This window comes from Solanum pennellii, chromosome 8 (genome assembly GCF_001406875.1).
Source record: "Solanum pennellii chromosome 8, SPENNV200".
In the NCBI taxonomy this organism is placed as follows: domain Eukaryota; kingdom Viridiplantae; phylum Streptophyta; class Magnoliopsida; order Solanales; family Solanaceae; genus Solanum; species Solanum pennellii.
Window position 1 is genome coordinate 63,479,381 of NC_028644.1, and position 13,948 is coordinate 63,493,328.

General features: G+C 30.6%; 3 protein-coding genes across 4 annotated transcripts; 2 read left to right on the forward strand and 1 right to left on the reverse strand.

The window, feature by feature from the left end:
- Nucleotides 1–1,810: 1,810 nt before the first annotated feature.
- Nucleotides 1,811–4,283, forward strand: LOC107027824 (pectin acetylesterase 8-like). The gene is made up of 12 exons (XM_015228884.2): nucleotides 1,811–1,940; nucleotides 2,022–2,104; nucleotides 2,201–2,330; nucleotides 2,419–2,498; nucleotides 2,576–2,662; nucleotides 2,807–2,931; nucleotides 3,008–3,068; nucleotides 3,166–3,219; nucleotides 3,356–3,433; nucleotides 3,533–3,638; nucleotides 3,735–3,880; nucleotides 4,019–4,283. Exons 1-12 carry the CDS (start codon nucleotides 1,811–1,813, stop codon nucleotides 4,109–4,111), a joined length of 1,173 nt encoding a protein of 390 aa, XP_015084370.1. The 3' UTR covers nucleotides 4,112–4,283.
- A 2,694-nt stretch (nucleotides 4,284–6,977) lies between these two features.
- LOC107028149 (pectin acetylesterase 8-like) lies at nucleotides 6,978–9,959 on the forward strand. Its single transcript, XM_027918828.1, is given in 9 exon segments — nucleotides 6,978–7,107; nucleotides 7,547–7,626; nucleotides 7,728–7,814; nucleotides 7,926–8,050; nucleotides 8,190–8,250; nucleotides 8,341–8,394; nucleotides 8,787–8,864; nucleotides 8,979–9,084; nucleotides 9,335–9,959. Coding segments are annotated over 9 exon segments (1,053 nt in total). The 5' UTR covers nucleotides 6,978–7,013; the 3' UTR covers nucleotides 9,703–9,959.
- LOC107027072 lies at nucleotides 9,800–13,948 on the reverse strand. Of its 2 annotated transcripts, XM_015228239.2 has the most exons (6): nucleotides 13,724–13,942; nucleotides 13,376–13,449; nucleotides 13,214–13,283; nucleotides 12,153–12,262; nucleotides 11,545–11,659; nucleotides 9,800–10,074 (listed from the first exon to the last, which is right to left on the reverse strand). In XM_015228239.2, the coding sequence occupies exons 2-6, from the start codon at nucleotides 13,434–13,436 to the stop codon at nucleotides 9,990–9,992; spliced, it is 441 nt and encodes a 146-aa protein (XP_015083725.1). In that variant the 5' UTR covers nucleotides 13,437–13,449; nucleotides 13,724–13,942; the 3' UTR covers nucleotides 9,800–9,989. The 2 variants fall into 2 exon arrangements, with proteins under 2 accessions (XP_015083725.1, XP_015083726.1); XM_015228240.2 differs by lacking the exon at nucleotides 13,214–13,283 and having other exon boundaries at nucleotides 12,153–12,257; nucleotides 13,724–13,948.

The window sequence follows — 13,948 nt, forward strand, 5'->3', positions numbered from 1 at the left end:
GAACGTTAGAAAGACTATATACTTGGAGAATCAATTAGAGCGTTGAATGGATCTTTTATTACTATGTATGCATTGCTTTTAACGTATGCGATTGATAAACACTCTATTTAGTATTTTCAGACTGTAGTCACCATTAACAAGTGTTTCAGATATATATATAGAGAGAGTGCGTGCAATTAATCGAATTTAGATATGTAACACACGGTATAGATGAATCATTCATTAATTTTAATTAAGAGGTGAAAAAACTCTTAATTATATTCAGATGAATAAATCATTTGATTTCTCTTCATTCAATTGTTGCTCTCTCTGTTTTATTTTTCCTTGACCAGTATGTCAAAATTAAACATTTTACCTTTTAATTATTCATTTTCGCAAATTAAATTTGTTCAGCCACCTCAAATTTGTCATAGTTCTTTTTATATCTAGCGCACCTTTAATTTGAGTATATAATAAGGTTAAAAAGTTCATTGAATTCTTTTCACTTAGTCTATTGATTTTGATGTTAGACCCTTTTCCCATATATATAATAATAAAAGAAGAAAGAAAATAAATATGGAAAGATTCTAGAATTCCAAGAGGAGGACAAATGCATTACCCTTTTTGGTAATGCTTGTGTTAACAAATAAAAATACATACATTATTTATTTATCATATTTTAATTAAGGTTTGAAAAGTATCTTGTATAGATGAATCATTTGTTTGGTCCCTATTCACTCAATAATTTCAAACGGGACATTAATAAAGTCAGCATTAATATGGGGAAAATATTCTAATAATTAATATCGTTCATGTTTCTTCATATTACCCAAATGCTATGTACCTCTATAATTCATAAGAAACTTTCTCTTCATAGTAACTTAACTCTAAAGATATTTTGCTCTTTATTTCTTTTGTTGATCATTCATCATATCATTTTGTATTTGCTTTCATAATTTGATAAAATGTCAAAAAGACAAAAATATAAATGATTCTTTATCCAATTCTTTTACTATCAACAACTCTAATTGTTCAATCTTTTTTTCTTCTTGAAAATTATATAATGCAGAAAATTAAAGAGATAATTGGGGTGATCATTCGTTTATAAAGGAGTGTTTTGATTAGTATCATAAGTACTGGAGTTCTCTATTTTTGAAATGAAAATCGTCATTGGGCTTGTCATAAGGTATATATTTTCACATTCTATGTTTTATTAACTTCATCAAGGTTACTTTGTTCTCTTTGTTGCCATAATTCAATTTTTGGCATATTTATTTTTGTCTTCACCTTTCATGTTATACCTTTAATTGGGTTTCCAAGCAAAAAGAGATTCTCCTTTTATATATCTATTAAGTATTAAAAAAAATAGTGTGTGATTATATGCACATACTTTCAAGTCCATACATATAGTGGATATGTGAGTATCCTCGTTGATCTTCTTTTGTAGATAAAATCTTCAATGAGTGAAATCAAGTAAGATTATCAAAAAAAAAAATATGTGTTGAGTAAGATCATCAATTTCGAGCCCTTTGTATGTGTTGGGTGCTTGACCACATCTTTCTCATTTTTGGTTTCACTCATTGCAAATGAGAGATATTGCAGTTTTTGTGATTACAATGTGAATTGTTGGATATCATTTAATTGCCTAAATTGTAATTTGGTTTGAGGTACATGGTTTTTAATTTATTGAGCTAGCTATATAAGATCAATATAATGTTCATCACTTTTAATAATTTGAGATTTTCTTGATTTTAATTCGAAAATTTTGTAATGATCCCTAATGCCTTAGCCCTTTTAAGTATAATTTACACTTGTTTTTGTTTCCCGTAGGATGACAACGTTTGTGTTGGCTTTACTAGCCTTTTTAGCAATTTTTTGTGCAACTCATGTTCTCACTAATAAAGATGATTTTTTGTACGTTAACATCACAAGACTCCAAAGCGCAACTGCCCAAGGTGCAGGTAGTATACTTAAATTTGTAATTTGAATTACTCAAAGAAAACTATACAAATACAAATCATTTGTTTTAATTTGTCAACCAGTATGTCTCGATGGAAGTCCACCAGCATATCATCTTCACAGAGGATACGGTACAGGATTTCGCAGTTGGATTATCTACTTGGAAGTTAGTCACTAAATTCTTCTTTTCAGTTAATTTTCATATATTTAACATAACTAATTAGCTAATCGCGGATAAAAAAAAATTTATATTCGTACGCAGGGAGGTAGTTGGTGCGGAAGTATCCCAGATTGCCTTGATCGTTCAACTACGTCCTTAGGTTCTTCCAACCATATGAAACAACACGACTTTTTCGCGGGTGTACTTCATAATACTTCTAAACAAAATCCAGGTGATACACACTATTACTTATATGTGTGCATTTTATGAAAAATTTGAACCCACGTCTTCTAACTCCAAAACATTGTTGGAATTGGTAGAGTTTCATAATTGGAATAGGGTGAAGGTGAAGTATTGTGACGGTTCATCTTTCACTAGTGATGTTGAACAAGTTCACCCCGTAAGAAATATACTACATGTGTATATATTTATTAGTTTCGTAATTTTTTTCTGATTAAATATTCCAAATAATGTTAGGAGAACAAGTTGTACTTTAGAGGGGCAAGAATATTTAAGGCTATTATGGAAGATTTATGGAGCAAAGGAATGAAAAGTGCTGAAAATGTAAGAATATGTATTACTACCTAATAATATCATACTATTTTTTTCCAAAATAAAAATAAAAAATCCTACTATTAGTGAACCATCTCTCCACGTATTGTGAAAGATGTTCTACTAGAAATATTCGGCTAAATCTTGAATATTTAGGCAATTCTAACGGGAACATCAGCAGGAGGGTTGGCAACAATGTTGAACTGCGATAAGTTTAAATGCCTCCTTCCAGAGAGTGCTAAAGTAAAATGCGTCGCAGATGCTGCCTTTTTTATCAATAGGTCAGCACACTCTTCTTATATATGATCTCAAGAAAATTCGATTTACTTGGCTCGTTCATGATTAATAATAATGCAGCAAGACAATCTATGGTACTTCATATATTCAAGAGATGTATCGAAAAATTGTTAACCTACATGTGAGTCACATCTTCTTCTTCTTCTTTTTTTTTTAGTAATTTTGATATGTTTAAGAAGTAGATACCATGATGAATCTTTTTCCTCTTCCGTTCTTAGGGATTAACTAAGAATTTGCCGTCAGCTTGCACGTCTGTAATGGAGCCAAGTCTGGTAAAAGCTTAAGCTTTTATAACAAAAACAATTTCTTTCTTTATATATACTATAGTAAGTAGTATAAACAATATTTCACTCTAATTATAACATTATGTATATATACATTTCCTAATTGATGATATATATGGTGCAGTGCCTTTTCTCTCAGAATGTTATTCCATACATTCAGACTCCACTTTTCATAATCAATTCAATTTATGATTCCTGGCAGGTCAAGTAGACAAAATGCTAATTTTTCTCGATTTAATTCTTTCCTTAGCTTCCATAAATATAAATTTAAACGAAATTAATATTTTGTACATTGATCCAGATTAATAACATTTTGGTTCCTCTATACCTTGATCCTCAACATGCTTGGACGAATTGCATCAACAACATAAGTAGATGCACATCTAACCAACGTATAATTATTCAAGGTTAACTAATGTATACGACATTACATTACGTTACACATGTATAATGACTCTTCTTCTCCCTTAATTTTTTTATTAGTTTGTTTTGTTTTAATTTAGCTTTTGGAGTGAAGTTTTTGAAGACATTCAACAAACTACCTTCTTGTTGTACAAGGGGTTATTTCCTCACGTCTTGTTATTCTCATGGTGATATGCGTTTTCCAACATATTGGTTCAGTGCTACCTCTCCAAGGTTACTTAATAAGGTAATGTTTCATTTGTTTTAGCCATATGAAGTTTGAATATACACATTCTTTTTTATTACTGCTATCATGTGTCTGTCATTCTTATTTTCGATAAGTTTCATAATAAATTTAATTTATCGTAACATTTTACATGTGTAGACAATTGCAGAAGCTGTTGCGGATTGGTACTTTGAGAGAGCAGGGTTTCAATATAAAGACCCTTACCCTTGTGCTAGAGATTGCAAGTTATAATTATAAGTTGGTGAAATTTTATAACAAATTATAGGCTTGCATATCTTGTACCTCCTGCTTATTTGGTGGTACGTATATAGTTGTTGAAGATTAGCTAAGTTGGAGTTGAAGAAAGTGTTTGTGTTACACTTTTGAGTCATTAGATTTTAGTACATAAGTTTTTAATTGTTTTGTTTAACATCAAAGTTTAATGTATTTCAATTTGGTCAAATATTAGTCCATTCTAATTTTTTTCCTCTTCTGTCTCTCTAATGCATGCATCTTCATTTTAAAAGAAAAAAAAGTTAGAGATATTACGTACTAATAAATGTGAAATTTCAAATCACATCATTTAAGTTATTATTAGTTCATAATTAATCTCATAAATGGAGCATGAATTTGTTACAAATCTAAATTCACAATAACAATTAGCTAAACATCAAGCCGTTAATATTTTCTTTTTCTTTCAATAAATGTAGACCTTAATTGATTTTAACTTTTGCTCTACGATAATTCAACTTTAAACTTTTTGAAATTTTATGTAACGAGATTGTGTAGGTGAAAAGGCTTATGTTGAATGAGTCTGAATCAGTACTAATAACAAATAAACCCAACATTAAACCATGTGATTATGTTAAAGATTCAAATAATCAGATTGATGAATAAAATCATGATGGATAGTCAGATAATTGTCCTTTTCTTGTTACTACAATCCCCAGTCAATTGTTGTATTAGTATTTCAGTGTAAAAACTTTTTACTTAAGTTTTTATCTTTATTTAAACGCAGAAAACGCCAAGAATATCTTTAACTTAATAGAAATAGTTGAAAAATGTCCTTCTACTTAATTATAAAATGTCCTTCTACTTAATTATAAAATGTCCTTTAACAATTTTTGGCTCAAAATTTTATTAGTTGATAGAAATTTGATATAGAATTTAATTAAATAACGGTCAATTTCATTGTTCCAGCTTATTTTTTGTTTTCAGGTACTTGCATCATAGATTTATCTGCCTAATAATTAAGATTGAAACAAGTCAACACTATATTTTAAAGGTTTTTCAAAAGTATCTAAATTGATACTCCCGTATTTTAATAATATAACCTTACTATATCAGGAATATCAAAAATCTATATAACTTTTCAATTAAACAAAATGAAGTAGTTATTAAAGGCAGAATTGAAAAAAAGACTAATTATTTCTTAATTATTTAAATTAATAATTAATCTTGGACATTTATTTTTAGTATACATAATACATGTCAAATAATTGCGGACTGAGGGAGTAATAATTGACATAATGAGTTTACTATTTTAGTCTTAATTAATTGATAAATTTCAAAATCATTCTACTCATTAAAAAGGTTTTACCTTTAAATTGAGGATATAATGGATAATAAATATTATTATTTTCTTGATTTGTCAAAAATAACAATTATAAAGGAACAATAAAAAAATTAACAGTGAACGAATAAAAGAGAATAAAGAGATTGTTTTGATATTTCATGAATTCATTTCCCATTTATTTCACTATCAAGAATCGCAATTCACAAATATTCCATTTATGGCTTTAGTTTAACACACTTTATTACTTGATATTTTTTGGTCAAACAAAGATTTATTACTTGATGTATATAAAATCAGTTTGTTCGTTTTTTTTGAAAAAAACACACACTCTCTCTATATATATATTTGTGTATTGGCAATATTACTATTAAGAGAAATTAAAAATAGTAAATGATGACCAATTTTTTGTTCATTTTTATTTGTTTGCTGAATTTTGTTACAATAGAAAGTTCCCTTGTTGATATCACTATACTTCAAACTGCTGTTGCAAAAGGAGCTGGTAATTTTCTTAACACTTTTTTCTCTTTTAATTCCATTTCATTTTTCTTCTTATTTTCTTTGGCTGAAGAATGTTTCTCAATTAATGTGTTTGTACTTTGGTTTTAAAATAAATTTAAAAAATTCTAATATTTTAAAACACTATGATGTTTCTCAATTTCTTTATATGTACACACATACAGGTGAATAAAGACACAAACAATTGTTATATATCTATCTATTTATCTATCTATGTGTTAGAATTATTTATTAACAACATCTCTATTGTGTGTATAAATATTTATTTGTTTGTATATTTATAACTAATGTTGTGTTTGTTATAGTTTGTTTGGATGGAAGTCCACCAGCATATCATCTTGATAGAGGATCAGGTACAGGAGTAAATAATTGGGTAATATCAATTGAGGTTAGTTTTGATATTTTTAAAACTCAGTTATTCATATGAAATTTATTTCAATAATAATGGAAAAAAGTATATATTTTCCAAAACCAAATCTCCATCCTTGAGATTGATTTATTAAATAAAAGTTTACTTTAAATCAAGGAAGATGATTTATTAGAAAGTGGATTTCATAAACAAACAAATATTATTATAAGAGAATTATATTTATATATTATTAGCAAAATATTACGAAGGCAAATAGGAATGGGGAGTGTGTGAAAAATAAAGATGATTTTGAAGGTACGACTAAATATCTAAATCTAGATATTTAGTAAAATTTTCTAAAATTAATATCTTAAGTACTTGAGTGGAGGTTTGAAGTTGAAGCGCATGATGGTAAGGGTGGGTAAAAATAATAAACTTTAGGTTGTCATTTATGCGACTTATTTTCCTAGTCATTTCCTTCATTTTCAATAAGCTTGTTTTTCAAAAGAATAAGATTTCCAGACATCAAAAAAAAAATACATATATATATATATATATATATTATTTTTTTATTTTTTTTTTCTTCATACCAAACACACTCATATTTTTGCGTATTTCTTCTATCTTAGAACAGCAACTTAATTATTAATCAAATGTTAAATTTATGGATATTTAAGGGAGGTGGATGGTGCCAAAATGTTGCACAATGTCTTATGAGGAAGAATAGCAAGTACGGCTCTAGTGCAAAAATGGAAAACCAAGTTTATTTCTCTGGGATGTTGAGTAATGAACAGAAATTTAATCCAGGTAATCTTCTAACTTAATTTTATTATTCATTTCACATTTTATTTAATTGGGGATAGGAGAAGGGAAATTGGAGGGCGGGATTACAAGATGAAAATTAAACCATCATCGATATGGTGAAAGTTCAAATAACAAAATAACCAAATAACTGAACTATAAAGATTTCCTTCCTATAATGTATATATCAAGCTTGGTTTGATTAAGGGCAAGTTACACATTTGGTCACACAATTATACATTAAAGATAACCTTTTGAAAATAGGCTTTTTCCTTCGCAGGTGAAATGATTTGTGTACCTTTTATCCTTTTTAGATTTCATTCGTAAAATTATATTGAGTTGATGTTATGTATTATACATTAATATACCAAAAAAAAATATTTTGATGAACGGATATACAATATAAGATTCTCTTTCATTAATATAACTATGGTGTTTTTTGTAGATTTTTACAATTGGAATAGAGTTTTTGTTAGATATTGTGATGGAGGATCCTTTACGGGAGATATTGAAGCAATTGATCCTGTAAGTTACATTAGTATATTCTTCAGAGCTCTTAATTTGTTAATTAGTACTAGTAATTATAATAATTAAAATTTTGGTTTTCTAAATCCAAAAATTGACAGGGTACTGGACTTCATTATAGAGGGGCAAGAATATTCAAAGCTATTATGAAGGAATTATTGGCCCAAGGAATGAATAAATCTGAAAATGTATGTATGATCACATTTAAATTCTTTAAGAAAAATATTCGACCTTTATACTAAAGTTAAAACAAACATATTTTATTTTTAATGTTATTGACTTAATAGTTATAATGGTAGGCTATACTCTCTGGATGTTCAGCAGGAGGATTGACAACAATTTTGCATTGTGAAAATTTTAGAATTTTATTACCAAATAGTGTTAAAGTTAAATGTTTTTCCGACGCTGGCTATTTTGTTAACATGTAAGTATTCTTTTTTCTTTATTTTTTTATTTTTGGTAATTAAATTCTCGAAATTTATGTTCATAGTTATTACTCCTACTTTTATCGATTTAATTCTTCATATTATTAACAGATTAATCTTAATCTGTATATATTCTAGTGAGGATATTTCAGGGGAACTATTTATTCAACAATTCTACAAAGATGTTGTCACTTTACATGTATGTCTAATTTCTCCACTTTTTCATGGTCTATAATTTTGGAAAGCTTATTTTTTGCTCTTATATTTTATTTTATATTTCGAGTTTTAGGGCTCTGTAAAGAATTTGCCTCCGTCGTGTACTTCAAAGTTGGAACCAGGTTTGGTAAGTGTAAGATAATATATATTAAGAACTAATATTTGTAGGATAGTCGAGTTAGTTGAGTAGGGAATCTCTCAAATGAGGGTTCTTAAGTTTAAATCCCTGCATCTTTTTTTGATCAAGTTCTTCGTACGAAACTTATAATTATCTCTCCTACAATAAGGGTAGCTATATTGGTTCCTTGTCATGAAAAACATAATATCAAGAACTAATTTTTCGTCCAATAACATTATAGGATCTTGTTAGCTAATTCCTTTGTGGCAATAACCAATTTTACCAATATTGATTTTAAATTTTGGAGATTAATTCCTCAAGGTAATTACATATATTACGAATTATTAAACAAATTAATGAAATTCCATATCTAAGATATTTTTTTAATTTAAATGGTGCAGTGTTTTTTCCCTCAAAATGTGGCTCAACAAATTCAAACGCCACTTTTCATTATAAATGCAGCATATGATAATTGGCAGGTCAGTTTATTGTATTTTTCATATTTGTTTCACATTATTTTTTTCCATTTTTTCCTTCACATATTATTAGATTTTTTTTGCCCTGGATTTTATATATATTTACTTTAAATTAAGGTAAGGAACATTTTGGTGCCACCTGGTACTGATCCTAAGGGTGCATGGAAGAGCTGTGGAGCTAATATAAAAACTTGTACAGCAGATCAGCTCAAAGTTCTTCAAGGTCAATGATTTTTTCGATTTGTTATTTACTTATTTATCTCTAGATAGCCTAGTGAACGAAGCATCCCGCGATAATAGTTTGGAGAAGGGCCACATCACATCTTGTGTGGTGTAGTGAGTCTGTCCTAATGGTTTTTTAACGACCCAAACCTATGACCTATAGATTACACGAGGACAATCAACCGTTCTTCTAAACAATTATTGAGTGTATCATATTTTGTTTTGGACTAACTTTTGAACAATTATTTTAGGTTTCAGATTGGACTTTTTAAAGGCATTGGAAGGTCTAGGGTCTTCTTCAACAAGAGGATATTACATCAACTCTTGCTTTACACATTGCCAAACTCAAAAACAAGCTACTTGGTTTGGTCTCAATTCACCTAGATTACTCAACAAGGTAAAGCTAATTAATAGATTTATGGTTTCTTTGGACAAGTTTTTAGGGGAAAAAAAATTTGTTTGTTTACCTATATAATTTTGTTCAATTTGTACTAAAGCGTAAACTACTCGTTTTTCTTTGTTACAGACAATAGCTGAAGCAGTAGGAGATTGGGTTCTGGAGAGAAATCAGTTTCGACAGATTGATTGCCCTTATCCTTGTGATAAAACATGTGGTTAAGCTTAAAGCCAGTCACATAATTAGTTTACAACATATAAATTTATGTCTTTCTATGAGATTTTATAGATGGGGATTGCGATATAGGGAAGATAACAACTTTGAATTAATGGGATTGTACCATCATCATATAATTTTAATGTCTGTTAAATCACAAATGCCATGAACACATGAACTAGTTGAGGTGATACAACCTTGCAGCTCAAGAAATACTGATTTAACAAAAAAAAACCTATCCATTGAGATGCAAAGACCATGGATCTATGTAACATGACATAAATAAGAAGCAATCAATGATTTCTTCGATTAAGTTGCCATGAAAACTGATCAAGAACTACCATTGCACGGGATGCTGAACCAATCGAGCCATCATACCTGTATAATCAAGTAAATTTCATGGTTCCAATGAGTCAAATCCCAATTTCAAGTAAGCATGTTTAGACTAGTCACTACAAAACTGTGCAGGCTGCAAGTTTTCTGTTTAAATGGGGCATGACAGACTTCAAGAGCAAACTTTGATTTTGGACCTGAGCACATAAGACCCTCATTAACTAGACCTAATAAGTGCTTTAAACTCAATAGAAAAAGACTCAAAACTAATGTAGTTAAGACACAATTTATTTTAGTTTTAAAGAATCCAAACAACGTAAAATCCTTCCTATACCAAAAAGCATCATCAATGAGTAGCAAAGGATAATAGAGAAATGTCATCGTCTAGCTAGTTGAGAAGTGCAACAATTTTTTTTAACCCTATACCAAAAAGCATCATCGATAAGTAGCAAAGGATAATAGAGAAATGTCATCGTCTAGCTAGTTGAGATGAAGGGCATCAACTCCCACCTTTTTTGCTTCCTTGGTGACTCGAACCCATACCCTTAGGATTGGATAATTTTCCTGAGACCTACACATCCGAATCCAATCCTAAACCAGACATGCCCGGTTAAATTCAAACATAACCATAGAAGGAAAAGAATAAGCTCCAACTACCATCCAACTTAATGAACACCAATGCCTCAGAGTGCCACTGATGAATGACGAAAGAGGGATTTTTTATTTATTTTTTGATAAGTAGAAAGAGGGATATAACCCGACAACAAGGGAACGGGATAATAGGAAATTTGGGCATATTTTGTAGGCCTTTCGAGATCAAAACAGTGAACAATTGCTTACCTCGAAGGAGAGTTGCGAACCAAGAGAGAATGGAGAAACCAATGGAACCAAACTAGTATCTTTGTGAGAATTTATACCGTCGCATTTAGTTAACTTTATACTTCTTTTAAAATGTGAGTAAAAGAGCGCCAATAAAATATTAGAAGTACTGAGAAAGATTAAAGAGGGACAACTATCCGAATATACATGTAAGAGAAGACCAAAAAATTGATTCTACAAAGACCTTAAACTTATGAACATCTTGAATGAATTTAATAAATGATCAACAAAGAGCTCTGAGGTAATTTGATAGACTCTTACAATCAAAAGAAGAATTTGAAGGATCTTCTTGTTATTTATAAATGCATTTCTTTAAGATATACCAAGTCCTACACAGAAACTTTGTCAATAATTAACAAGTATCTTCTTTCACGCATCAAAATCGAAAGAATCATGGTATGCTCCAATGCATTTCAATTAGTCACTACACCATAGATAGTTGTGCTGAATTACCCCATGAATATTGGAAATACTACCTGGTATACTAGCTCTTCCCACTTTGTTTCCAAGACAATGTGACTTCTAGTATACAGACTAGGATTTGGCCAGGATTATACATGCATTATCATTACTTTGGGTCTAATGCAATGGTGGGAGTAGATTGGATTACTGTAACCTAAGTATGGAAATACTTACAATCCAATCAAGAAGAATGCCCCTGTCTGCATCAGAATAGCACCTTCACCAGCAGGTTTTGAAGTATTCATGCTTCTTGCACAGAACCAACTCTCATGAATTGATGTTACAAGATCTGTCGACAAAAATGACAAAGCTAGACTTTAAGGGTTGTTTATTTTCAAGAAAACAAAGGGCTGTTCTTAATCTTTTTTTGAGATAGTCAGATAGTTCTGATTTTAGTAATCCTTTCCAAAGAACTGCAATAACAATAAGAATAAAAAAGTTCCACGCGTGACAGTTGGTGTTTTGCTTGGCATTACGACTGAGTGCAGAGAGAATGCTGCAAACCCTATAAGCAGCCCACCACAAGCACTATTATTAAGAAAAGATAGGTATATTGCATTTACTCCTGAATATCACACGTGCAAGAGGCAAAGTACGAACATGAATGTAGACACCCCATCAATATCTCTACACATTTAGACCAAAGTGCCAGCTCCAAGTTTCAGAATTTTGGAAAACCACAAATGGGCACACAGTTCAGATGACAAGTAAAGATAAAATCCTTCCCAGAACCCAAAGTTCAAGCATGATTAATTTTTATTTGTAAAACGCAATAAACTCACATTGATTTTGTCCAATGACAAAGCTCTCCTTCTGCAGTTTGTTTCTCTTGATAAAGCTGATGAGTTCACACATTTCGGTTGGATCTGCCATTATACCTTCTTGCTCTGCACTACATGCATAAACACAAGCCTTTTTTAAACCTACACCATTTTCCAGAAGCACAGAGCAAAGCGGAAAAAAAAACAGTTCTGCACATAGTGACACTACTATAAAGTCACTAGAAAGAACTTTTTCTTTTTTTGCTTCTTATCTGATCTTCTCGTCCCATATCAGAGGAAACTATGTAAAGTTTCTTATGTTACTTCACGACTAAATCATCAGTTGTCTTCTGAGTGCAGCTATAAAAGTTGAAAGCTGAAAGAACCTTCCTACAAATACAGAGTACTTGTCCTATTTTTAGAGCACTTGTGATGTTCATATATGTCCAGATTTAACGAAAATTGCAAAAGCATTTTTTTGCAGAAAGCAATCAGTGTTAATGTACAAAGCTTGGATACTGGTTCTTCTTACTCTCAATAAGTACATCTTTTACTAATTGAAAAGGACCCGTAGAAAGCCAGTACTTACTGCACCCAAAGATTGTCAACTCTGAAGTATAGGACAAGAAAATGACACTTGAACTTTGATTATTCAGTATTTAGTTGTGGATACCCCTAAAGCAAGATCTTTACCATGTGTAGGCTTTCAGGATCAGAACTAGGAGAATGATTGTACAGCTTCTCTTCTAAAACTACAATAAAATCTCAAGTCTCAAGGAAAGATGATCAAAAAGAAAGCCCAAGAATGATGAGTCAAGTTGCTTATACTGAAGTGGGCAAGACCATTTGTTATAATAAAAGAAGCAAAAAGATCACTTTTATCAAAGTACTAGTGGTATTTGAACTGAGGCAAAAGGGTTTGATCAACAGTCACGTAAGTTAGGAACTTATTATGCTTATGCAAAAACACTATACTAGAAAAAAGCAATTGCATTGTTCTAAATAACCAGTTTAGCTACCTCAAGACATTCATTAACAGAAAAGGTAAGAGCTATAAATGGTATTTCCACATTTTCCCTTACATTGTAGACATCAGTCGAGAAGGGGCATTAGGGTCGTAATTTAAAAGCAAAGCAGCCTTCAATGGTTGACCTGATAATGGCAGAACCCATCTCAGCTGAATTATACATGATAAAGTAAAAAGAGAACACATACTCTTCTTCAGCAATGTTACATTCACAGACCTGAACCAACATTGCTCGAAATCGATTTTTCCCAGACTTTATGCACAAATGCCCAGTCCATTATATTCCTCTGCCTGCAAGAAACAACACACTCACCTCCAAATCATTTACCCTAAAGAAACAAAAGAAATGGGAAAAGGGGTTCACCAATTCTATCTCAATGTTCGATTTTCACAAACTTTATGCAGATAAAAGACATAAATGAAATCAATTCACCACCAAAAAGAAGATACATACAATGACAGATAAAGATTTCTAAGAGGAATTTCAACAAACAGGACATGGGCACAAACAACTTTCCTCGGTATAAAACAGACGAACTAATTTCTGATTCAAAAACATATATACCTGCTCGAAACTTGGATATAGCAGTTTCAGTAGAGCACCAAAATAGCAAAAGTGGCGAAATATAACCAAAACAAATTTGATAGACGGAGCAGACACCAGGAGAGTTGTAATTGGGGTGAAAATGGCGCAGGAGCACAAATAACCAGTTTGCTTACAACTTTTTTGTATCTTTAACCATAGTCACCTAAGGTTACAATTTACGAATATCTACGAAAATTGATTTCT